This window comes from Leptonychotes weddellii, chromosome 3 (genome assembly GCF_054177405.1).
Source record: "Leptonychotes weddellii isolate Sample4059 chromosome 3, ASM5417740v2, whole genome shotgun sequence".
NCBI lineage: Eukaryota > Metazoa > Chordata > Mammalia > Carnivora > Phocidae > Leptonychotes > Leptonychotes weddellii.
This window is the reverse complement of record NC_138371.1, coordinates 126,897,794-126,923,765: the sequence shown is the minus strand read 5'-3', so window position 1 is coordinate 126,923,765 and position 25,972 is coordinate 126,897,794. Positions and strand designations below refer to the sequence as shown.

General features: G+C 38.7%; 1 protein-coding gene and 1 pseudogene across 3 annotated transcripts in view; one reads left to right on the top strand and one right to left on the bottom strand.

The window, feature by feature from the left end:
• The first annotated feature begins 223 nt into the window (after positions 1-223).
• The window catches only part of DNAJC15 (DnaJ heat shock protein family (Hsp40) member C15), a 50,086-nt gene continuing 24,337 nt past the window's right edge, over positions 224-25,972 (top strand). Inside the window, exon 1 of one of the 3 annotated variants that reach the window (XM_081814968.1) lies at positions 224-411. In XM_081814968.1, coding sequence (XP_081671094.1) covers positions 307-411 — 105 coding nt within the window. In that variant the 5' untranslated portion in view covers positions 224-306. The remainder of the gene's footprint in view (positions 412-25,972) is intronic. The other 2 variants (XM_081814969.1, XM_081814970.1) reach the window with 2 other exon arrangements.
• On the bottom strand, positions 13,557-14,099 carry LOC115940000 (large ribosomal subunit protein uL23 pseudogene; annotated as a pseudogene).

Here is a 25,972-nt window from a genome sequence, read left to right as displayed (position 1 = left end):
AGAAGCCAGGCTCCACCGCACGATGCCCAGGAGACCCAATGTTGGCTTTGGGCCTGCGAATCTAAAACAAACAAACAAAAAACCCTACACGTGCCAGGGGCCTCAGCTCTGAGTCTGACCCTGGCTTCGCGGGGACAAAGTGGCCCGAGCCTGGGCGAGAACGAGATCTCCTGGAGACCTGCCCTCCCCCCGCGAGGCAGGGGCGGCGCCAGCTAAACCCGCGAGTGAACCGCCCTAACTAGTTTGTCCCTGCGGCCGTCTCGTAGGCGACGCCGCGGCGCACCGAGTTTCCCGCGTCGCATTGCCATGGCTGCCCGTGGGGGCGTCGCCGCTGCCGGCGAGGGTCTGCGCTACGCCGAGTACTCGCCGCCGACGACCAAACGGCCGGACGCGGACGTGGACCAGGGACTGGTGAGTCCCGCCGGCTGCACCCGCCCCTCTGCGGGCCGGCCTGCTAGGACCCCCGCATTCCCGTAGGCCGGACGCTCTCACCCCTCGAACCGTGGTAGTCCTGGTAGTCACATGTTTGTCCCATCTCCTCCGGCGTCCCGCGGAGTCGTGCTCCGCGCCAGGCGTTGACGAGTGGGCGTGTGCAGAGTCTCTGTTCCCTCCAGGAGCTAAAGTCTTGTCGGGGAGACGGACCGGGAGACCGGCAGTTGCAGCTACTGTGTGATAAGTACTGCAGGGGGGATTCTCAGAGGAGGAGACCCCGGTCCACTCTTGCAGGGTAGGGAGTGAGGTCAGGGGAGGCTTCTTGGAGAAAGGGATGATTAAAAACGGAACTCTGGAGAATGAGTGGCAGTGAACTCAGCGAAAGGAAGAGGAAAAAAGTGTTCAGGCACCAGTAGTAGTAGTTACAAAGTCGTAGGCCGGAGGAACAGGGCCCGGTTGGAAATCGCAGGTGGTTTATTCGGGCTGAAATGCAGCGTTAGGAGAAGTTAAGTGTTCAATAGAAACATAATGCGAACCTCACATAATGTCTTTAAGTTTTCTGTAGCAATAGTTAAAATGTGAAAAACAGGTGAATTTAATTTTAAGTGTATTTTTATTTAACCCAATGCATCCACAATAATATTTTGACATGTAATTAGTATAAAATTACTGAGATATTTTACATCCTTTTTTCCCCCCCTTTTTTATACCAAATCTTTGAAATCCAGTGTGTGTTTTACACTAACAGCTCAGCTCACTTGGGACTAGCCACATTTCAGGTGCTCAGCCACATGTAGCTAGTGGCTACATTATTAATCATTGCAGTTCCCAAAGATTAATGGGGACTAGAACATATGAAGCATCTGGTAAAGCACCTGAAGGAGTTGGGATATCCTGAGGGCAGTGGTACCATTTTGATGAGTTTTAAGCTGAGAAGTGACAGGTTGGGCTGTTACCAAGCTCTCTCAGGCTTTGTGTAAGAGGAATGAATTAGTTGGAGAAAGTCTAGAAATATGGCTGTTTTAATTCTTTTTCACGCGGCATTCCATGCTTTGCCAGCCCACAGTGATACATACTTTGTCTTTAGATGCATAGCACTTATTGTCCATACCAATTGTTGACTACTCATACACTGTATTGTGACATCTGTTATGTTGACCTGTCATTTTCCAGCATTTTTTTAAGTTTCCTAAGAGCGGGGACTGAGGATTTACGTCTAGTAAGCACCCAGTTTATGAGCACTCAATTATCATTACTTGATTAACGGGTAAATTTCTGCAACAGTCAGATGGGCTTGCCTGGGAAGGTTTCAGAAAGCAGTATGCTTTCATTCAACAGACATTTCTTGAATACTGCTAGGTGCCAGGTATTATCCTAAGACCTTGGAATAGGTAAGTAAACAAAACAGATAAAAGTCTGAAGTAGCAAGCTCTGAGCCCCTGCTTGTCTGATTCATTCCTTACCACAACCCTGTGAGGCAAGTCCTTTTTAATTCTCACTTAAGAAATGAGGAGACTCAGGGATGCCTGGGTGGCTCAGTCGGTTAAGCATCTGCCTTTGGCTCAGGTCATGATCCCAGGGTCCTGCTCAGGTCATGATTCCAGGGCCTACTTCTCCCTCTCCTCCCCACTTGTGCTCTCTGTTGCTATCTCTGTCTCAGATAAATAAATAAAATCTTAAAAAAAGAAATGAGACTCAAAGTGGTAAGTAACTTACTCAGGATCACTCTCCTAATAAAGTGACAGACCTAGGATTCCAAATCCTATATACCCTTTCCACTGTGACTTGCTCACTTCTTAGAAAAATGGCTTTCTGAGTGGAGTGTTCAGTCTGTGATGTAGAATGGATAAATTATTAGGTTAGGTAGAAGGAATCTCTTTATGGAGAGTTGTAAAAATCTCCATACGGACTGATTTGCAAGGCAGTTGGGAGCTCTGTGGTATTTTGAAGATAGAAGTAATATTGGTAATCTTTTACATCTGTAGGTACTTCATTTGGAAGAAGATATGTGTAGAATTTTTTTTTTTTTAAAGATTTTATTTATTTATTTGAGAGAGAGAGAATGAGAGAGAGCACATGAGAGGGGGGAGGGTCAGAGGGAGAAGCAGGCTCCCCGCTGAGCAGGGAGCCCGATGCGGGACTCGATCCCGGGACTCCAGGATCATGACCTGAGCCGAAGGCAGTCGCCCAACCAACTGAGCCACCCAGGCGCCCGATATGTGTAGAATTTAAGATACCAGTTAGGAGCCATCTTTAGTAGTCCAGTCACATGAAGGCTAAGGTGTAGGCCAGTGATTCTAAAGTGATTCCTGCCCAGCCTAGTACCTCCTTTTTATAACAAATATTCTGTAAAGTCTCCTGTAATATCCTAACATGGTATTCATAGGCAATGAAATCTATTCATAAAAATAGCTTAAAAATCAATGTAATGGTCTAATTGAAACATAAAGGTAAAGTATTTTATTAGAAAATAACATGTTTACTATTTAAGTATGTACACGTTCGGACATGATTACATTGGAAGACATAATGAAGTAATCAGTTGCTGGCATATTGCACCAATGCAAAGAATCCCTATGAGTGTAACAGCTATAAATGCAGACCTATTTCAAATGTATTATACTGGCATTTCAGATACTGTAAGGGCCATTGTCATTGACAAACTGATTTTTCCCAAATTGCTAACAATTTTTAGTAAAATTTTGAATAAAACAAAATGGAATCTTCCCTCAATTTATATAAGATTTGCGCTTCTGAAAAATTCAGTCTTTAAAACAGTGTGAAAATGATACATTTTATATATACTGTATTATATAAAGTTCTAGACTAAGAGAATCGCAGATAGGCTTTTTACGTACTTTAATGTCCAGTAGAATCTTTTAAAACTCTGAGGGATGCAGGTAGTACTTTGTTGTACAAGGTTGTTTCAGACCTTTTAGGATGTATAGTCCCCCATCCACCAAATACTTTCCCTCCTATCCAAATTATTACTGCAACCAAAAGGTCCTCACAAATTTTCAAAATGTCCCTAAGGGCCTATTCTGCTTCTGTTGGAATCATTGGTCCAGGTAGTGCTGAGTTAGAAGATAAGAGAACTGATAATAATAATTTTGGGGGAGCTTGGAAGTACTGAAAATGATGGAAAGCTGGCAAAGGGTAAGTGTTAGGAAAAAATAAATGACCCAGGAGTGGGACATATTGGCAATCTTACTGAAAATAGTAGAAAATAAAATGTCAAGGACTTGAAGAAAAGACTTTTCTCATCATTTTTTTAAAAGATGCAGTTTATTTTGAAGTTTTTGAAATATAGCATCTGCAGTTGTAGATGTTAAATAACTCTTTCTCAGGTAAACTTCCCCTTAGGGACTAAGAATTCATGTGCATTAACCAGTTTAGGAGATTAAAAAGATAAAAATGTAGGTCAAAATGCTTGGATAGTACCTTGAATAAAATAGTATCTTACAATTAGTTGTGTAATAGTCAGAGGTCATGGTCATATTTTGCTTTAGCAAATCTGATTCTCATGGAAAAGTAGAGAAGAAACTTTAATGTTAGGAAGAGAATATTATCAAATTTTAAAGCATTTTGAAAAAAACCCAGTTTGTATGAAATGATAGCCTTTAGTTTTCAGTACTTGCCCAAAAAGTGTAACTCCTAGTGTTAGTAGGATAGTGTGACATATAAGAAAATTAGTTACATATACATTTCAGTTATAGGCCAACTTGATAACATGAAAACTAAAACCTATCAAACATGTAAATTATTAGGTACTTATTTATTACCAAAACAAAAGAAAGCACTTCTACTATTTTTCATTTAAAATGTTTACCTTGAAGCTTCCTTTGAAGAAATCACACGGATTACAGATTGTATATCTTTTTTTTTTTTTTTTTTTTTTTTTTTGAGAGCCACAGCCTACACGAGCTAGGGGGAAGAGGGGCAGGGGAGAGAATCTTAAGCAGGCCTCACAGCCAAGGTGGGGCCATCTCATGGACCTGGAATCATGACCAGCCAAAATAGAGTTGGATGCTCAACTGACTGAGCCACCCAGGTGCCCCTGGGCAAGAACTTTTATATGCTTCTGTGATTGGCACTGTATTTGACACATGGGAGTCACTTAATTGTTCATTAAATGAACAGCTATTAACTTCTGTTACTATTGAGTGACTTAAACATGACTGTTTGATTCTAACATATTGATGAGGTATTTTTTTCTGTAGGATTTCTCCTTTAGGTTAGCCTCTAAAGGAGAACGAGAGTCTGTGTCTTTCTTGCTCATTATTCTTTCCCCAGAACTTAGCACAAGGCCTGGTGCATGCTGAATAAATATTTGTATATGTATATGGTAAATGCTAAATAAATTATTTGTGGTGTGAGTGAATAGTCTCCATCTTTTCCTCCATCACAACTATCTTTTTGAGGCAGAATAATTTTTTTCCTTCTTAATTTCCAACTGGTACAACTATTATCTATCTTGAACTTAAATATTACAGTCTTGAGAGAGAAGTTTTGGCATTTTTATAATGCTTTCAGCCAATTTATATTTATTGAGAAGGTTATTTACTGCTTATTTACTGTTTTGGAAGAATAAAATGCCTTAGGGTATTTGTAAACAACTTTGATCCCCCGCTCCACCAAGCAGTAGCAGCTGTGATGGAGTGGGCTGTTTTCCCAGTTTTCAGAAATTCCTTGATTGGTAGTAGTGGAACATTTAATTTTTCTGGTTTGTTTGTTTCTGGTGGATATTTTTTTTAAAAGATTTTATTTTCTTATTTGTAGAGAGGGAGAGAGATAAGAGAGTGTACAAGGGGTGGGGAGGAACAGAGGGAGTGGGAGAAGCAGACTCCCCACTGAGCAGGGAGCCCAATGCAGGGCTCGATCCCAAGACCCTGGGATCATGACCTGAGCCAAAGGCAGCTGCTTAACCGACGGAGCCACCCAGGGGCCCTGTTTTTTTCTGGTGGATATTTGAAACTAGGTGGCAGTAATAGATACCAGACTTGGCCCATTTGTTGATTTGCTGGTATTATATAAATAGTGCTTCTCCTTTTTGAAATATGTCTTTTATTTATTTTTAAAGATTTATTTATTGTAGAGAGAAAGAGAGAGAGCACGAGCAGGAGGGGCAAAGGGAGAGGGAGAGAGAACCCAAAGCAGACTCTGTGCTGAACACAGTGCCCAATGTGGGGCTCAATCTCACAACCCTGAGATCACAACCTGAGGTGGATGCTTAAACCTTCTGCCACCCAGGTACCCCTAAAATATGTCTTTTAAACTAAAATGAGGTATTCTTTATAGGCAGGGACCATGTTTTAAGGATCCTCATTCTCTCAGCTCTCAACATAGTACCAGTCACATGATTATTGCTCCATAAATTTTTGTTAAATGGTTAAATTAGCAGTTGAATGAAACAACTGGATAGGAAAAAAATAGAGGATTCGAAAAATGTTTTATAGAATTATGAACTGATAGCCCTGAGGAATAAAAAGAGTAAGACAAAAGACTGTCTTTTTTGACTTTTTTAATGGTAAAGGGTAAAATATAAGCATCTAATACATTTTATATGCTGTCACAGTACACATCTGACTTTTGATATGCTTTTCCAGGTTTTGGTCATTTTATTGCTTATTACATCCAATAACACAGTCTCCAGATCTCTTTCTAAAGTTTGTCAATGCATTCAGTTTAATAAAAGAAAAATTTTTTTGAATACCAAATACATGGAGGCTATATACTAGATGTCTGTGGGTCAGATATAGATAAACCAGGATTGCCACCCTCAAGGACAGAGGTCAACAGATTTATTTTGTAGAGGCTAAATAGTATTTTAGGCTTTGCAGGCCATATGGTCTCTGCTACACTACTGCACTCTGCCACTGTAAAGCAGAAGCAGCCATAGATAATGCGTAAATGTGGCTGTGTTCCAGTAAAACTTCATTTACAGAAGTAGTTGGAGGGCCAGATTTGGTGTGTGGGGCTGTACGTTTGCCAGCCACTTTTCTAGAAGGTAAACTGGATCAAATTTAAATACCTAATTCAAAACCGGCTCTGTTAAGCACTGTCATTTATTTGTTCATTCATTCATTCAACACTTATTTATTGAGTCTCACTTTAAAACTCCTAGAAAAAAACAAGGGCACTAATTTCTTTGATACTGACCTTAGCCACATTTTTTAGATATGTCTCCTCAGGCAAAGGAAACAAAAACAGTACTTCCTAAATGTGAGATCTGGAGTCCCACTTTATTAGGTAAGGTACTGAGGCTAAGTGCTGTAGTTAAAAGATGAATCAAACATGGGTTTTGTCCTCAGGGGGCTTGAAAAATATTTGATTTTTCAAGAGAAGTTTAGAAAGAGAGAAAAACAAATGTAACTTACTATCAAGGGGAAAAATATGTTGGATTAAGGTTGTGGATATACCTGAATGGCAAGTTAAGGAGTGAGGACCATGTCTATAGGCAGTTGAAGTTTTGTAGGAGCTATGTGATCGATGGCGGGCTTCATGAATATTAAGCCTAGGGAAGTGTTTAAGAAGGGTAGAGGATAGAGAAGCAGAAGAGGGCAGGACCGGTTAAGATTGTATTAGAGTGGGCAGTCCTCTGGAGTCTAGAGGCCATAATGGCAGCAGTAAAAGCAGCGATAGCCAAATGTTTTATACCAGGCATTAGGCTAATTCTTTAAATGCGTGAACTCAATTTAGTCCACGTAATAACCCTGGGAGGTGTAGATACATATTATAATCCCCCACTTACAGATGACTAAATTGAGGCTTAAAGCAATGAAATAATTTGCCCTAGGTCACACAGTTGATGTGTGGATGAACCCCAAAGGTATTCTGCTTTCTTGCCTCTGCTTTTACTCAAAATATAATCTATCTTCTTTCCCCTTCAGCCTTCCTAACTGTGTCAGTGAAGGTCTAACCAGGAAAACAGATACATCTAAATTATGTAAAACAAAGGAAATGTAGCACAGAGGGTTGGTTTTATAGGTGAAGGAGTTGTTGTGAAGCCAGGCCGGATTGTGAGGCAGTGAAGACGTTGAGAAGAGTAAAAAGTCACTGGCCGCCTCACGGCCGTGGGGTCAAATGGAAGAGGTAGTGTTTTCATAACCACTGCTTGGTAACTGGACCATGGGGGTGTGTCCAGTGGGGAGCTGCAGCCACAGAGACACAGAGAGGAAAGGGGGGAAGTACCCTGGCTTTTCCCCTTTTACCACCCTCCTGTCTCCCACTATTGCATCCCATTGGTCGGACTCAGCTGGAGCCACGTGACACAGGAGGCTGCAGGACTTAGCTGTCCTCCCAACAGAGCGGAGTAGGGGAAAGCTGGGGAATGGATCAGTGAATACGAACAGGTCTGGGACCAACACACTCACTTTGGCTATTTTCAGCTGTGAGGCGATTTGAATTCCACAGATGTTGAGAAATTTGAAAGCATAGTCCCCTAAAAACACTGTTACAAAACACTATTTTATAAATGGTGTGTATTCCTTTACCCTACAGAAATCTATTTCACTCACAGTGTAAGGCAGAGTATTCTTTCAGGAACTCCATTTTCACCGTCTTATGCTCTCTGAATATTACTTAAATGCTATTAGGGATTAAATAAGCATTATTAGCTCTCATGAAAATCTAATCACCACGTGTAACATTTTTTTCATTTTAAAATTAAATAGACTATAGATTTAGATTTATAGAAAAGCGAAAAGATAGCACACAGAATCCCAATGCACCTCACTCAATTTGCCCGGCTAACATCTTGTGTTAGTTTGGTATGTTTGTTATCATTAACAAACCAGTATTGCTTGATACATTATTTTATTTATTTTTTTTAAAGGAATTTTTTTTTTTTTAATTTATTCATTTGAGACAGAGAGATACAGAGAGAGAGAGAGCAGGAACAGTGGGGAGAGGCAGAGGAAGAGGGAGAAGCAGACTCCTTGCCGAGCAGGGAGCCCGACGTGGGGCTCGATCCCAGGACCTGGAGATCATGACCTGAGCCGAAGGCAGACCATCTGAGCCACCCAGGCACCCCTGCTTGATACATTATTAACCAAAGTCCATACTTCTTTCAGATTCTTCAGATTGTTCAGTTTTTACGTACTGTCCTTTTAATGTTCCAGGATCCCATCTAGGATACCACATTACATTGAGTTTTCGTGTCTCTTTTGTCTCCTGTTGGCTGTGACAGTTTCTCAGACTCACCTTGTTTTTGATGACCCTGACAGATTTGAGGAATGCTGGTCAGATATTTTGCAGAGTGCGCCTCCCCTGGAATTTGTCCGTATAAAAGGACATGCTATAAACATGATCTCTCACTATATAGGTTAACCTTGATCTAATCTGATGAAGTAGTATTTGTCTGGTTTCTCCACTGTAAAGTTAATTTTTCCCCTTTCTATACTGTACTTTTTGAAAGGAAGTCACTATGTGTGGCCCACATTTAAGGAGTGGGGAGTTAACGCTTCCCCTCCTTGAGGGTGGAGTTCTTTATGAAATTATTTGGAATTTTTCTGCACAGGAGATCTGTCTCTTCTCCCCCATTTATTTATTTTCTCAATCATTTATTTATATCGGTCAGGATTTGTGGATATTTACACTTTGGGTTATAACCCGGTATTGTTCATCTTGTTGCTCAAATTGTTCCACCTTTGGCTTTGGTATCTCTTTCAGTTGGCTCCTATACACCTTTGACATACCCCATTGCTGTAGGGTTTTTTTGAACACTTCCTTACTTTTGGCACTATAAGGTGCTCTAGGCTCATTTTGTATGTTTTTTGTCCCTGTCCTAGAATCAACCATTTCTCTAAGAAGCCTTGTGTGTATAACATTTTATCTTAGGGGAAACTTCATTCTGGGTCACAACTCTGGATCCTAATAGTTTCATTTTTATCCTCTTACCCAACTTGTCCCCATTTTCCTTATCTTCCCCTTGTATAGCTGATGAAGTATGGTAGTAAAAGATTTCCTTGTCTTGGGGTGAGTGGCTGTAGGAGAAATTGTAGCATTTCTCCTACAGCTTCAGCCATGCTCTTTTTTGTTTTGTTGGTTTGGCTTTATTTTTATTTTTCAGTATCTGCTATTAGGGACTGCTAATAGAGGATGCCAGGGGACTGTGAAATCAGAGAGAGAGACGGAGAGAGAGACTCATCAGTCTTTCTGTATTTATCATTATATTTCAGGTTTGTTACAGAATCTTACTAAGTTAGTGCACAGAAGTGCCTATCTCCAGGTATAATGTAAAATATTGCATATTCCTCTAAATGATTTATTATGATCTGCCAATTTCCACTTGGCATACCTGGAATTTAACAACAACCATCACTACCACCACAACTGAAAAAATAATTGTGTATAGCAGATATGTAGAACTGAAGGGTTAAGAACTAAAACAGCCTTGAGATCAGTTACAGATGGTGCTCTGAACAGCACTTTTCCCCTTATTTTCTTTCTGCAATGATGTTAAAGTTTTACTCACCAAGAACTTCATAACTATATAATACTTAATAGCATTTCTAAGTATATTATACGGCTTTTGTGAAGAGTTTTAAATAGAAGTTTTAAAAAGTGCCATGAATTGATACCTAATTTGTATATTTCCTTTAAGTGATTTGGGGTAACCCATTTCAGCCTTTCCTTCCATTCTAGAAAACTTGTGCTATTTTACTATTTAAAAGCAGAATATCATGTAGTTTAGAACAGTTAGAATATCATGTAGGACTATCATGATTCATTCATTCTCATTTCTAAGTATCAACAGATCTGTTTCTGACACTAATGTTATTGTCTGCGTTGGTATCCTAGGGCTTTTTGACTCTGAGATTTTGTAGAGTATCGCTTTAGGTCCTTGTACTATAAATTCACCTTTGGCCAGTACAAGTTTTTTCCAAGTTTGTTTGCCCCAAAACACTGCTTCTTAATCTTTTCAAATGTTATTTTATAAAGTGAAAAATTTCATACCTGTCTACTGCTTCCATAATATTAGTAATATTTTCTATTTTTATTTGTTGAATATATAAAAATAAAACAGAATGATAGGCATGAATGTACTGAGTTCATGATGTGCATGCAGATAATTGAGGAAGTAAACTAGCACTTAGTCAATGTCTGCTAATTACCAGATGCTGTGATTACATTTTCCCATTTCTCATAATAACTCTGAAAAGTTAGATACTACTTTTCACCATTTCACATATAAGAAAACTGAGGACTTGGGGCACCTGGGTGGCTCAGTTGGTTAAGCAACTGCCTTCCGCTCAGGTCATGATCCTGGAGTCCCCGGATCGAGTCCCGCATCGGGCTCCCTGCTCAGCAGGGAGTCTGCTTCTCCCTCTGACCCTCCTCCCTCTCATGCTCTCTGTCTCTCATTGTCTCTCTCGCAAATAAATAAATAAAATCTTAAAAAAAAAAAGAAAACTGAGGACCAAAGTGGTCAAGGTCATATAGCTAGTAAGTGGCAGGTCTAAGATATGAAACCAATTTTGACTTGAAAAGTCCTTGACTTTTTACTGAATGATATTGCTGCTCCATCATTTAGATATCGGAAATTGATGAAATCCAACTCCGAGAAATGATTTATAGTCCTGGTATTTGTGCTAATTTTCAGAGTCTTTAGATACTTCAAGATATGTTTAAAAATTCTTAAACCTTGAAGCAGAGTTAATTTTATTTCACCTTAACTCAGAAAGGAGGAAAAGAATACTGTGTAATGAAATTTGAGCTGTAAGCATTACCACTCTAAGGAATTGTTGCCTAAAGTGAAATAGGTTATTGTAAGGGAGTAAAAGTAGTTTTCAGAAAATGGCATGATTTCCCAAGCAAGAAGAATAAGCAAAGCTACAGTGTTGTTGCAGGTAAGGTATACATCAGATGTAAGCCAAAAGAGTTTAGGGAGTACTTGCCAGGGACTCTAAAGTCAGTGTAATAAAAGCTTGTAGGAGTAGATGATAGAGAAGAGGCTAGCTAGAGATGCAGCAAGATCATTTTTATGATCAGGGTGCAAAATTAAGTGTAGTGATAAAAAGGGAGATGCCAGAGATCAGTGCATTTGTTTTTATTGAAGAGTGCCAGGAGGAATTTGTGATAGGTCAGAGGGTTTCTGGCTTAAGAAATTAAGTTTTTAAGCCCCTCTGACCAAGTCGGATTTTTGCAAGATTTTTCTTTCTTAATAACCTTTATTTTTTCCTCTGACTTTGAAAGAAACAACTGTGTAATAATGTGATATAGTAATTGTAATAGCTACCATTTATTGAATGTTTATCACATCTAAAATACTAAGTGATGTATGTGAATTTTCTAATTTATAAAAATTCATACCGACCTATAAGTATTATCCTTATTTTACAGATGAGGAGGTTAAGTAGTTTGTCAGAGGTCATGGAGCTGACAAGTAGAGATCCGAAAGTCAAACCATATTTCTTTGATTTTAAAATCTATGATTCTAGGACTTTGTTTAAATGATAAAATTTAGGTACTAAGAATATATAACTACAGTTAAATTTTGGTTTATCTCATTCTGTTCCCTTTTTCTTCTGTGTATATGCTGTACATTCTGGTTTATAATCATTTATTATATCATCTTTAACCATTCCTCAGTATATTATTTGTCAGTGCATATTTCAGATATGCCCTAATTTATTTAATTATCCCCCTATTGCTGGGTATTCAAATTGTTTCCAGTTTTTTATATTATGAGTAGTGCAGTGATGAATATTCTCATATGTAAGTTTTTATGCACCTCTCTGATTATTTTCTTAGGATAATTTTTTTAAATTATACTTACCGAGCCTAATGACTTGAATATATTTAAGGCTGTTGATTCCAATGATGAAATTACCCTCAAGATAGATTGTCCCAATTTGAATTCTCAGCATCAGTTCATGAGATTGTTCACTGAATCACTCCCTCAACAACTTGTAAGACTTGGAGTTGCTGGCTAAAATGTATGCTCTCATTAGTAATGGCCTTCATACCTGAAGACTGACAAGATTGCCACATGTCCCTATCCAGAAGAAAAGTTGAAGGAAATATGAGTAATTCCACTTACATACTTACTAAAATGGTCAATTTAATCTACTTCTATACTTAACAAACTGAATGATTTTATATTAAATGTAGGAATATTGAAAATACAACTTCTTGGGGATGGGTGGGGGAAGATAAAATTTTGTGAAAAAGGGAATTATAAGGAGCAAGGGCATCAAGGGCTGGTGCTAGGATCTAGTTTGGCATTAGATAATTAAATGATACTATGTTTTCTAGGTAATTAAAAAACTAATAAATAGGATAAGACATGATAAGGCTTTTATGAATGGGCATTAAAGTCAGATAGGGATGTTTCATTGAATATGAGCTCACACTGGAAAGATTGACAGCTTTTTATAATTTGAAGAGTGGGAATAATTTTAAATTGTTGCTTGAAGACATAGGGTCCAGTCTGGAATTAAAATACCTGTATTTTAGTTCAAGTGCAGACACTGATAACCACTGCTATAACTTGGACAAGGAATGTCACTTTTCAGGACTTCAGAGCCTTCCTCTGTAAAATGTGGGTTTTTCTATGCTAGTTGTTTTCTGTCATTTCTTTCACCTCTGTGATTGTGACTTTGACTTACTGTATTGCAGTCAGAAATGCCAACAAAACATTGGACACCCTAAGGAAGCTGTTGAAAATAAAACAGAAATATATCTTTTTGTGTAAAAGGATAGTGTCTCTGTATCTAGAATAATGTGTGTATTTCTGCTTACATCTTTTAAAACAGTCAATAGAAATTTTCCAGAAAGAGACAACAAATAAATATATTGAGGGGAGAAGTAGGTATGAAGTGTGGAGGTGCAGGGAGGGGAAAGCTCATTTGAAGAAAGGCTAAAAGTTTAGAACTTAATTCAGGGATAGTTTAGAATTCTTAATTCAGGAAGTCACTGGACAAAGAAATAATTTAATAAAAGTATAATAATAAAATGGTAAAGGATATCCATTGGGTAAAAAAGTCCCTTTCTTCCAAATTTTAGAAACAGAACTAAGGATACTCCTTAAACTTGAAAGAGAGAAATTTAGGGCAGTGATGAAAGTTAAAGAAACTAACTCTTAGACCTAAATGAACCTTGAAGTGCCTAAAAGAGCCAGCTTTTTTTTTTTTTTTTGGTGAAAAAATTTATATTTAGATTTAGCCAGCTGGACTCAGTTTAGATGATTCCAATTTTGTTGGCAACATCCAAAGCATCATAGTCAGGAGCCAGTCGAACATATGCCTTCTTCTCTCCATCAGGCCTGATCAAGGTGTTGACCTTGGCCACGTCAATGTCGTAGAGCTTCTTCACAGCCTGTTTGATCTGGTGCTTATTGGCCTTGACATCCACAATGAACACAAGTGTGTTGTTGTCTTCTGTTTTCTTCATGGCTGACTCAGTAGTCAGGGGGAACTTGATGATGGCCTAGTGATCAAGCTTGTTTCTCCTGGGGCCGCTCTTTAGAGGATATTTGGGCTGCCTCTGCAGACGCAGTGTCTTGGGTTGTGGGAATGTAGGTGACGTGCGGATCTTCTTTTTTTTTGTGACTGTGGACGCCTTTCAGCACCGCTTTCTTGGCCTTCAAAGCCTTTGCTTTGGCTTCGGCTTTGGGAGGGGCAGGGGCTTCCTTCTTAGCCTTCGGCGCCATCTTCGTAAAAGGGATTTCCCTAAAAGAGCCAGCTTTTGAGAGCAGGTGTATCTGAAGCTTGAGACCAAAGAACAAGTCTCAGAAGTTACATTTATAGATTTGACATGTTTAGCATTGGAAAACACAAAGCAAAAATGCAGAGCCCACACTAGTTCTTACTTCCTAACAAATATTTTCCAAATGCGATAGTTGTTTTTCAGTATCATTCTGAGTTAATTTTCTGATTAGAAATTTGCTTTGAAGGTCTTGCCTGTTTCTGGTCTGGTTGCTTGATCTTGAGATGATTCCATATTGTTAAATAGATGGAAGTTGACTTTATATAAGTTGTCTGGTTGAATCTGTTTAAAATATTCCACAGGTAACTAGTCTAATCTATATTTAACATAGTCTATAGATGATCCCTCTCCTCCTATTCACTTGTGGTGACCTAAGGTCACAGTGAATTAAGGGCAAAACCTTAATCAGAATTCAGGTTTCCCATCTTCTAACCTTTATTTTGTCCCAGTACCGTCCCATTTTCCTCCTTGACCTAACCTTGACTCTGTCCTTCAGCTTTATCTGGACTTTTCTCAGAAGCCATCTATTGCCCAGAAGCAGAGTACTTAGCCAGCTGGCCATCTGTCTGTCTAACCATCTATCCCCATATGCATCTATCCTGTCAATTAACCACTAACTTTTATTTAGCCCATACTATATTTTGGGACTACAAAGATGAATAAAGCCTACTTCTTGCTCTCTAGAGGCTCACAGTTGAGTAGGGGAGACAAATTTTGAAGCTGTAGTCTGGGATCACAGCAGTGAAATAAACTGGGAGGTGGAGAGGTGGTGATACTGGCATAGGAGAGATTCCAATGGCGTTGATTTCTTTCATATTTGGGAGTTTACTTGATCTTGCTGCCTGTCTAGAGTAGTTCCATTTTTCTTCTTTGCTGTTTAGTAGCTGAAAAGCCATGTATCAAACACCCTTCTGTGTTGGGGATAGGGATTGATCATGTCTTTTCATGAAGGGTGGTGGAAACAGAAGGGCAGGGACTAATAGAGTCAGTGAGGGTTGTGGGGATATGACTCAGGTACCTCCGCTCCCTTCCTCACAGCCAGAAGCTTCAGAGGAGGGAGAGTTTATTTTGAGAGAAAATGCCATGGTCCAGGTATAGGGTTGGGACCAGCTCCCCGGGAAAATGTGTAAGAGTAGGTACAGGTGTCTTATTGACGGCCCCTGGTCAAATATCTGCTGAAGTCATCTTTCAGCCTCTCAATTCCACTGCTCCCTACTACATTGACTAAATTGTAATAAAGATATAAAAATGAAGTCTTCCCCTCTCAAGCAAAAGTGAAAGTTTTTACAAATTTTTAAATAATTCCAATTACTATGTTATTATAATTTTATATACTTAGAGTTTTTAGTTAGTGCATCCTTGTTCCAGAATTGACTGATGAACCATGTTAACACTAGCAAAGTCTGTGCACTAGGTTATTCTCTGCACACTGTTATCTCAGTATAATTGTATAAAGCAGTGGATCTTAACTTCAATGTTCCTGCACATTAATATAGCAAGATGAGAAAAGGATGGCATTTACAACTATGTGCCTTTGCAAATAACCTTGAGTATGTTTTATCTGGTTTAAAATCTGAAGCCTAAGAATGGAAATGTCCTATGTGTCAACTTTTGAGAATCATTGACAAATAGTATTAGCAAACTTTTATTATTCCAAGAAGTATTTCTAGCTGAAAATCTACTAAGTTCTCAAAGGAATTAGATACAGTTATAGATAATCTAAAATAATTAAAGCAAGCTAGCAAAATTTGAAGACATACATGTTTTGTTCTAAGATTTTGAATCCATTTATAACCTTTGTGAGGTCATCTTACTGATCTATTTCTTTACCCCTAGTGCAGTGCCTGGTCTGTAGTAGGCACCCGGATTAAACGTTTAAATGTTGAATTAATTAGTGAATAATGAGTGAATCAAGGGGATATGACTAAAGGCTTTATTTTCTGGTACTGAAACACAGCAGAAGTCTATATCAGTCAGGGTTTTTCAGAAAACCAGAACCAAGTAGTATGTATTATTTATGCATTTATTTTGCTGATTTGGCTTACATAATTATGTAGACTGGCAAGTCTAAAATTTGTAGGGCAGCGGCACCTGGGTGGCTCAGTCGGTTAAGCACCTGCCTTTGGCTCAGGTCATGATCCCAGGGTTCTGGGATTGAGCCCCACATCCCATCCAGCTCCCTGCTCATCAGGAAGTCTGCTTCTCCCTCTCCCTCTGCCCTCCCTTCCATGCTTATCCTCTCTCTCTTTCTCTCTCAAATAAATAAAATCTTAAAAATAAAATTGTAGGGCAAACTTGAAGGCTGGAAACTTTTAGACAGTAGCTTATTCTTGAGGTTGAATTTCTGCTTCCTCAGGGAAACCTCAATTTTGTTTGTAGGGCCTTTCAACTGATTATATGAGGCCCACGATATTATCAAAGATAAACTCCTTTAAAAGCAACTGATAGTAGACACTAACCACATGTACAAAATAATCCACACAACAACACCTCGATCAGTGTTTCACTGACCTAACCAAACGGACATAGAACATGAACCATCACAGTATCTTTGGGTTTAAGGACTTGGACCCAAATGTACGGCCTGGTTTGGCAAAGCTATGATGAACCCAGGAGCATCCAGGGCTAAGTTGATATGGAGGTAGGACTTTGACCAGCCACATTTAATGTGAACAAAGAAAGCTGCTTATTATTTTTTTTTTTTAAAGATTTTATTTATTTATTTGAGACAGAGAGAATGAGAGACAGAGAGCATGAGAGGGAGGAGGGTCAGAGGGAGAAGCAGACTCCCTGCCGAGCAGGGAGCCCGATGTGGGACTCGATCCTGGGACTCCGGGATCATGACCTGAGCCGAAGGCAGTCGCTTAACCAACTGAGCCACCCAGGCGCCCGAAAGCTGCTTATTTTATTAGGAGAAAATGGAGACAAGGTTTACATCAGTGGGTCACTGAAGAAATGCAAAACAGTACTTAAAAGAAATTTTTAAGAAATCATTGTGTAGGGGCGCCTGGGTGACTCAGTCTGTTAAGCATCTGCCTTCAGCTCTGGTCATGGTCCCAGGGTCCTAGGATTGAGCCCTGCATCGGGCTCCCCACTTGGTGGGGAGTCTGCTTCTCCCTCTCTCCCTGACCTTCCCTCCCCCGCCCCCCCGGCTTGTGCCCTCTCTCTCTCAAATGACTAAATTTAAAAAAAGAAAAAAAGAAATAACTGTATAGCAAGGATTTAAGTTTGGGGGATTTTGTTAATTATTTATGAGAAATTAGAGAAATATTCAGTTGGGCTAAGCCTAAGAGTTTCGTTTTTTATTATGTTTGGCTTTTGGTTTTATTCTTTTGCTTTGTTTTTGTTTTGCCCTTTTATTTACTATCTAGTCTTGCTGTAGAAATTAATGCTTGCCTGCAGTTAAGAATAAATCAAGTGACTTTAAAGTGGAGCAAATACAGATGTAGTTAGCTTTGCCTTTCCTTTTTACTTAATTTAAGGTTTTCAGGGGAATTAGTGTTTTGAGAGAGTTTCAAATGTATTTGTTTTTGGCAATGGATGGTAAAGGCCAGGTAGATTAATGCGGATTAGTCCAATTTAGGTATGAAAATCTGTGAAATTCCTGCCAGCTTGAAATTTTAGGGAAGGATAATTGTAAAAATTGTCTTCCTGATGTCATTTTATCATGTCTGACACTTTTTCTTAAATGTAAATTCTCTTCCCCTCTTTCTTTTGATCTGAATGTGCATTACCTTTCTTTCCCAAATTCTGCTGATTTGCCAACAGTCTTTCTTATTTCCTCTTTTTTCTTTTCCACTTACGTTGTTTAAATTCAAAGAGCTTTCTTTGTAGAAATTGAACCAAATAATAAGGCAGCATAAAACACTGAGTTCAGCAGAAAGTGATTTGCTTGTGATTAACCCTTGAGAATTGAGTCACTGCAAGATAACAAAGAAAGAATGTTTTTTGAGACAACCTGCCCATTCTTCTTTTCCATTCTTTTTTTTTTTTTTAAGATTTTATTTATTTGAGAGAGAGAGAATGAGAGACAGAGAGCACGAGAGGGAAGAGGGCAGAGGGAGAAGCAGAACCCCTGCTGAGCAGGGAGCCCGATGCGGGACTCGATCCCGGGACTCCAGGATCATGACCTGAGCCGAAGGCAGTCGCTTAACCAACTGAGCCACCCAGGCGCCCCTTCTTTTCCATTCTTAGATGAGACCTTTTTTCTCCCCAGGTGTTACAAATTCATGTACTTCTTTGCTTGGGCTTTATCATTTTCATGATGGCATGTTTTTAGAAAAACAAGTCCAGAAGAGAGCTGATGACCTCCCTTTCTTCTGACCCCAGTCCTCTCACAGATTTTTCTCTTAGGCAACACCATTCTTCCAGCTGTGTAAGGCAATAACCTTGACATCCCTTTTTATACCCCAGCTTTACTGAGTTATAATTGACAAATAAAAATTGTATATATTGAAGGTATACAATGTAACTTGATATACATATACATTGTGAAATGATTACCACAATCAAGCTAATTAACACATCCATCACCTCGTGTGTGTGTGTGTGTGTGTGTGTGTGTGTGTTGAGAACACTTAAGACATACTCTTAGCAAATTCAAGTGTAAAACTTATTCATCTTATACTACATGTTTGACCAACATCACCCCATTTCTCCTACCCCCAGCCCTGGCAACCACCTTTCTACTCTCTGCTTCAATGAGTTTAGCTTTTTTAGATTCCACATAAATGTGAGATCCTGTACAGTATTTGTCTTGCTGTGCCTGGCTTATTTCATTTTGCATAACGTGCTCCAGGTTCATCCATGTTGTCACAAATGCCAGAATTTGCTTCGTTTTTATGGGTGAATAGTATTCCAGTGTATATATACATACATTTTCTTTATCCATTCATCTGTCAGTGGACTCTGTTTCTTCTTTCTCTCATACTTCACTTCCAATCTCTCAACAAATCTTAATGTTTTTATCTTCAGAATGTATCCAGAAGCAGACTACTTTTCCCCATCTTCATCACCAATCCCTTTGGTCCAAGCTACTATTATTTCTTGGATTGTTTTAATAGACTCCTAAGTCATCTCCATGCCTCTGGCTTTGACATGTCTATTATTTTTTTAAATTTTATTTATTTATTTGACAGAGAGAGAGAGCACAAGCAGGGGGCAGGGCAGAGGCAGAGGGAGAAGCAGACTCCCCACCGAGCAGGGAGCCTGATGCAGGACTCGATCCCAGGACCCTGGGATCATGACCTGAGCTGAAGGCAGACGCTTAACCGACTGGGCCACCCAGGCATCCCGACATGTCTGTTCTTAACCTGACATCTAGTGATCATTTTAGAATTCTAAATAAGATAATGTTAGGCTTCTTCTCAAAACAATCATGTCTCATATCAAAGTTTAAGTCCTTATGTTGACCCCTAAGGCTTGACATGATCTGTTCCCATGTTACCTTCTGACCTCATTCCATATTCCTTTCCCACTCTCTCACTTTCTGCTCTGTGCACACTGGCATTCTGGGTATTCCTTAAACACACCAGGCATACCCCTGCCTTGGGGCCTTCATACTTAATCTGCCTGCCACATTTCCTTAGACATTGGCATGGCTTCTCCACTTTCTTCAGTTTTTTTTCCCCCAAAAGTCACCTTTTCAGTGAAGCTTTCCCTGCTTACTCTATCTAAATTTGACACTCTTGGTATACAAATACACACCCACTTCTTTACCTGCTTAATATTCTTCACAGCACATAACACTTTCTATTGTATATTTTCCTGATTTATATTGTTTAATGTCTGTTTCTTGTGCTAAAATGTAGCTTCAGAAGGATAAGGATTTTGTCTGATAAATCATCAGAACTTAGAATTGTGACTGGCATATAATATAGTAGGCACTCACTGAGTATTTATTGAAATCATTCAACCAGTCAAAGATGAGAGAGCCTCCAAATAGCTACTTGAAAAATACCTAACTCTTTTATTGGAAGTTTCTTTATTTTTCTTCTTATAACAATTCAATCTTTTCTTCATGTTTTCCTACATGGACTTGTGGATTATCTTCATTTTTGTGATGAAGTTTACCCAACACACGGCTCTTTATTTCATTTTCTTGGTCATCTGTGAGATTCTTGGATATATTTGCCTGGTCTAGGATGTTTAGAGACATGATTATGTGTTAGTGTCTTAGTTAAATTTGATGACCACTGTCCATTACATTTTCCCATTTCAAATATAATTCCATTCACTAGCAACACACAGTACAATACATAAGTCATACAAACTGTAAAAGCTATCTGGATAGTGGGGAAGCTTCTTAAGGTCATTTTCATCTCATTATACAAATTTTTGAAAAGCTACTATGAACTGGGTACTTTGTTAGATTTTGGAAATCCAAAGAGATAAACAGTCCCTACTTCCAGAAAACTCACATTTTAGGAGTTTGAAATAGGTAAAACCATTATTAAATTATGTACCATGTATTATAATAGATCTGTTAAATACTGTGGGGGCACTAAAGAGGTTTGCTTGGGTGAGGAGATGGATGGGGAAAGCTTCTCTGGGAGATGACCTTGAAGCTATTTGTTGAAGAATAAGTAGGAATTTTCCAGGAGGACTGAGCAGAGAGGAATAGAAAGGAGTAAGAGTAAAGACGTGGGAGTAAAGAAGGACTCGCAGAGATCTGCCATGTTTACACAGTGTGCTGGTCATTTTTCATAACCTTGTCTGATAAATCATTTTGAGCATCCTATGACATAGGTGTTCACATTTCCATTTTATAGATGAAGAAATGGGCCCAGACAAATCAGCTTAGGGTAACAGAACCGGTAAATGTTGATTTGGATACTCAGGGTGGAAGATTGAGGGAGTTCATGCTTGCCACATGGATGAAAAACATGAAGTTTTATAAAAAAAAAAAAGTACAAATTTAGAATACTAAAGGCAAAGAGGAATGGGGAATGGTATGAATTAAGGATGAGGAGGAGGATGCTTTGAGCAGATTTGAAGGCCAGCAGACATCAGAAGCCATAATCTTCTTCTGATGCCATTTAGTGTGGACATAAGACTTTTCTTCTGCCAGACTTAGCAGTGTAAGAAAAGGAATCTGTGTGGTAACTCTCCAACCATTTTGAAGCCAATCAATTTCATTGAGATTTTATCATTCATTGGTTTCTGCAGTGCTGTTATGCATATGCATGGGTATTTTAATATCTAAAATATTCATGCTTTGTGTATGGTCAAAGGTAATACAGTGAAAACTATGTTTTTTTGGGCATTTTTCACAGATAAAATCTAAAATTGTCATGAATTTTTAAGAATTAAATACCATTGGCCAATATCACATAAATTTGTTATGTGTATACATATTGTCTTTGTTTTTCATGGTGACCATAATGAAATTGTTAAAAACTGAATTTCCAAATTTGGGGCAAATAGAATGTTTTCTGTTTTCCTTATATAGACCACTGTTCCCAAACACCAGTCTGGACTAGTTTTTATTTTTATTTTTATTTTTTTTAAATATTTTATTTATTTATTTGACAGAGAGAGACACAGCGAGAGAGGGAACACAAGCAGGGGGAGTGGGAGAGGGAGAAGCAGGCTTCCCGCAGAGCAGGGAGCCCGATGCGGGACTCGATCCCAGGACCCTGGGACCATGACCTGAGCCGAAGGCAGTCGCTTAACCAACTGAGCCACCCAGGCGCCCCAGTCTGGACTAGTTTTTAAAGACTTAGTTGGTAGAATTTCTAACTGATGTGTAACTGATTTAGTTCTTAGCGCTCTCTCTCTCTCTCTCTCTATATATATGCACATTTTTTCCCAAGTTTTTATTATAACCAATTAATTCCAGTTAACATATAGTGTAATATTACTTTGAGGTGTAGAATGTAGTGATTCATCACTTAACATACAACACCAGGTGCTCATCACAAGTGCCCTCCTGAATCCCCATCACCTATTTCACCCATCCCCCCACCCCCACCCCTCCGGTAACCATCAGTTTGTTCTCTGTAGTTAAGAGTCTGTTTCTTTTTTTCCCCCATGTTCATTTGTTTTGTTTCTTAAATTCCTCACATGAGTAAAATCATATGGTATTTGTCATTCTTATATGTGCACATTTTTATAGAAAGATCAGCTTGTTTAAGTATGTGCTAGCCTAATGTTGTACAGAGAAGAAAAATGTATCTAAGAATTTATTTAGATCTTCTGCAGGCCTAGATAATGTTAGCTACTTTCCAAACCCATATACATCTGAGTCTTCAAAGAAAATGTTTCAAAACTAAAACTTGCCGAAGGCAGCTTTGTGGATATTTTTAAGAACAACAATAACAAAAACCCTTGTATGGCATCCACATTTACCATCTTCTCTTTCCTATGTGTGTATGACACCTATGGCAATTTTAGCTAGGCCAGAGTACAGGTATATACACATCTTTCTTTTTAAATACCACTGCCTGATTACTTTTATTTTCAGCACATATTGTAGTTTTCCTAAGTCAAAGAAATAACATTTCTCTAGTTTCTGTAAAATCACAGATGTACCATGGTGCTAATCCAGTCGCATGAGCAATTTTAGACATTTAACCTGGTTATTGCCTCATTGTTAGAAAATGACTTTCCGGGGCGCCTGGGTGGCTCAGTTGGTTAAGCGACTGCCTTCAGCTCAGGTCATGATCCTGGAGTCCCGGGATCGAGTCCCACATCAGGCTCCCTGCTCAGCAGGGAGTCTGCTTCTCCCTCTGACCGTCCTCCCTCTCATGCTCTCTGTCTCTCATTCTCTCTCTCTCACAAATAAATAAAATCTTAAAAAAAAAAAAAATTAAAAAAGAAAATGACTTTCCTTGTGGTACTAACACTATGCCTGATTTACCATTTTGCTTTTAAATTGTGTTTTCAGTGTCATTTTTGTTGTTCTGTTACTGGCAATTTAGTTTTAAAGAATCGTTATTTAAAAAACATTCAGTATAAAAATTGAAGTATACCATGTGCTTGACACTGGATTAGATATGATGTTGCATATATAAAAGAAATAAATTAGATCTGGTTAGCCTGAGGATATAATACTGAAGTTTAAGTAAATGTGAAATAGCATAGTAATAAAGCATATGTGAAATTTTTTTCAACAGTGGTAAATGAGAGGAGATGTTGATGGAGTTCTGATATTTACACAGTTATGCTAAATGAACCATGGACAATTTAAAAGCCCCAGTATGTTTTAGAAGTTATTTTACTTTTAAAAATTAAAGCCAAATAAAGGTATGGTTAAGAGTTTTGTGTGAATGACTTGCTGAGATTTCAGATTCGCTCTCCTGTACTTCCTGTTTTCTATATATGCAATTAAATAGTTTCTCTTCCCCGTTGGGGTCATTCACATATGTGGAGGGCTGGGGGAATTTATTGTTGTTTTAGACCTCTCTCAATTTGTGTCTGAAAGAAAAATACCAATGAATTTTTAGTGAATAGAAAACTGTTAGGTAGTAGATAAATATGTTTTTCTGGGAAATTGATCATATTCTTATTCTGGACCAGTTAAGGTTAAAGTTTTAAAACTTAATTGCTTATATCTAATAGTTTTAGTATTTCCATTGAAAACTTTATGAGAAAGACCTTTGTTCTTATTTCATAGTACGAAATCTGATTGTGTAAGATACATGGTATTTTTTGAAAATCTCAAGTTGGGTTCAGCTCCCAAATAATATATTTTTGTTTGTTATCAATTGTCTATGCTTAAAAAGTATAAATTATTTTAATATCAAATTAATTGCAAATACCATTGAAGAGGTAAATAAGATATAACTCCTTCCAGTAAGGAATTTTAATTCCAATAAGGAAAATGAGTTTTTGATGAGCTGTGCTATACTTTGTCCATTCACTGTGGATAAATAAGATTTGATTGCACAGTTTTTGGTCATATATTGAATATTTTTATTTGCTCCAGTGATCTACCTAATTTGGGTTTGGTTTTGTTGTTGTTTTTAAAGGTTGCAAGGCCTTTAGTGTTTATCTTTTTGTAAAGTTAGTCTTTAGAAATAGAGGTTAACTCTGGCATCAACATTACTTTTCTCGTATTATTATTATTTTGTTATGTTATTAATATTTTTCTTGTTAAATGAATGAAAAATGAAATACATATGGCAGGTTTCTGATGTGCTCTAGGAGCACAAAGGTAACTGATACACCCTTTTTTAGTTTAGTGAGCTTCTTTATTTATTTTTTTACAGAGATTCTCATGTTGGGACTCATAAACTGAAGGGCTTCAGAGAAACCCTTGGATCCCTTCAAACTATATAAAAATTTTGCTGTGTATTTATATTTATGGTTTTCTGGGGTGATCCATAGATTTCATTAGATTTTTTTTTTTTTTTAAGATTTTATTTATTTATTTGACAGAGAGAGATAGCGAGAGCAGGAACACAAGCGGGGGGAGTGGGAGAGGGAGAAGTAGGCTTCCCACCGAGTGGGGAACCTGACGTGGGGCTCGATCCCAGTACCCTGGGATCATGACCCGAGCCGAAGGCAGATGCTTAACGACTAAGCCACCCAGGCGCCCTGATTTCATTAGATTTTTAAAAGACACTTGGTATCTAGAAAAGCTAAAGGAGACACAACACATTTAACTATAACTTAGTGTAATAAATGTTGTAATAAGGATAAAAATAAAGGTCTTTGGGAGATTAATGTAAACATTGGAGGCCCACCATGTTCAGTGTCCTACATAGGACTCATTTGATATAGGTCTTTGCCCTGTGCATAGGGTAGTGACTGGTGTATGTAATGTTTGTATTAGTGAGGGTCAGGTAGTAATGGGTGGTGTTTTTTTTGAAGATAGTTTAATGAAGGGATTATTGGCAGAGGTGGTCATGCTTTAAGGTAACCAGAAATGAATGATGAATCACCCAGGGCCTGGCAATGGTTGGAAATTTATCCACCCAGGGAAAGGGGCAAGAGGATGGGAATTATGTTCCAGAACCCAGTAAGAGTTGTAGGCATGGAAGAGGAGCCCTTTAACAGGAGCTGTGGCCAAAGAGGAAACATAGCAGGGAGTAAATTGTACCATTACTTCTATCTCTTTCCACCTTTTGCTTTTCTGCTGATGCTTCCTGTTGCGAAGGACTGTCTCTTATGCACAGTATTTCAGTCCCACTTGGCCACATAAAAGTGGGCCTTGGGCTCAGAATACTTCCCTACCAAGAGAAGAGGAGCTCACATAGCCTGTGCTGGGTTTACCACCTTTGTGGCATTATCTTTCCTGGTTTCGTGCTTATTGAGTGTTTCTTTGTTCTGCTTAAGCATAGTCAATGGCTCTTACATATGCCCTCAGATATATCAGTATTTCAGACTCCAGGGACAGTGTGGGGTAGAGAGGGGGAAGGTCCTTCTATTGCACCACCAGAAGGGTGGGTGCTTGAAGGCCCATTTCCTTTAGTCAGCTAGCTGCTGGGGGCACCCACTAGCCATAAGGGACTGATGCATACAACTGGAACTGATCTGTATCTTCTCTAATGTAAGTAAAGCATTATCCAGTGCTTGACTTTTACAGTGTTTTCCTTGGCAACTTTGATACGAAGATGCAGCAGGCAGAAGTGTCTGGAGTCCTCACCTGTGATTGGTAACCTATGCTTGGTGTTCTTTTTGACACTTCCTCTCCTTGGCAAAACCCACCCAAAAACTAAAGGGCAAGTGAGGACTTGGATAATGTGGTCGTTAGAGATAAGGGAAGGCAGAAGTACAGAGCAAGTCCTAAGGGTGAAGAATGAATCTGGAGGGACAAATGGAGAATAATCAGCAGAGTGCTTAACACTTATTTGTTGAATTAAATTGAATTTTTATCGTTAAACAT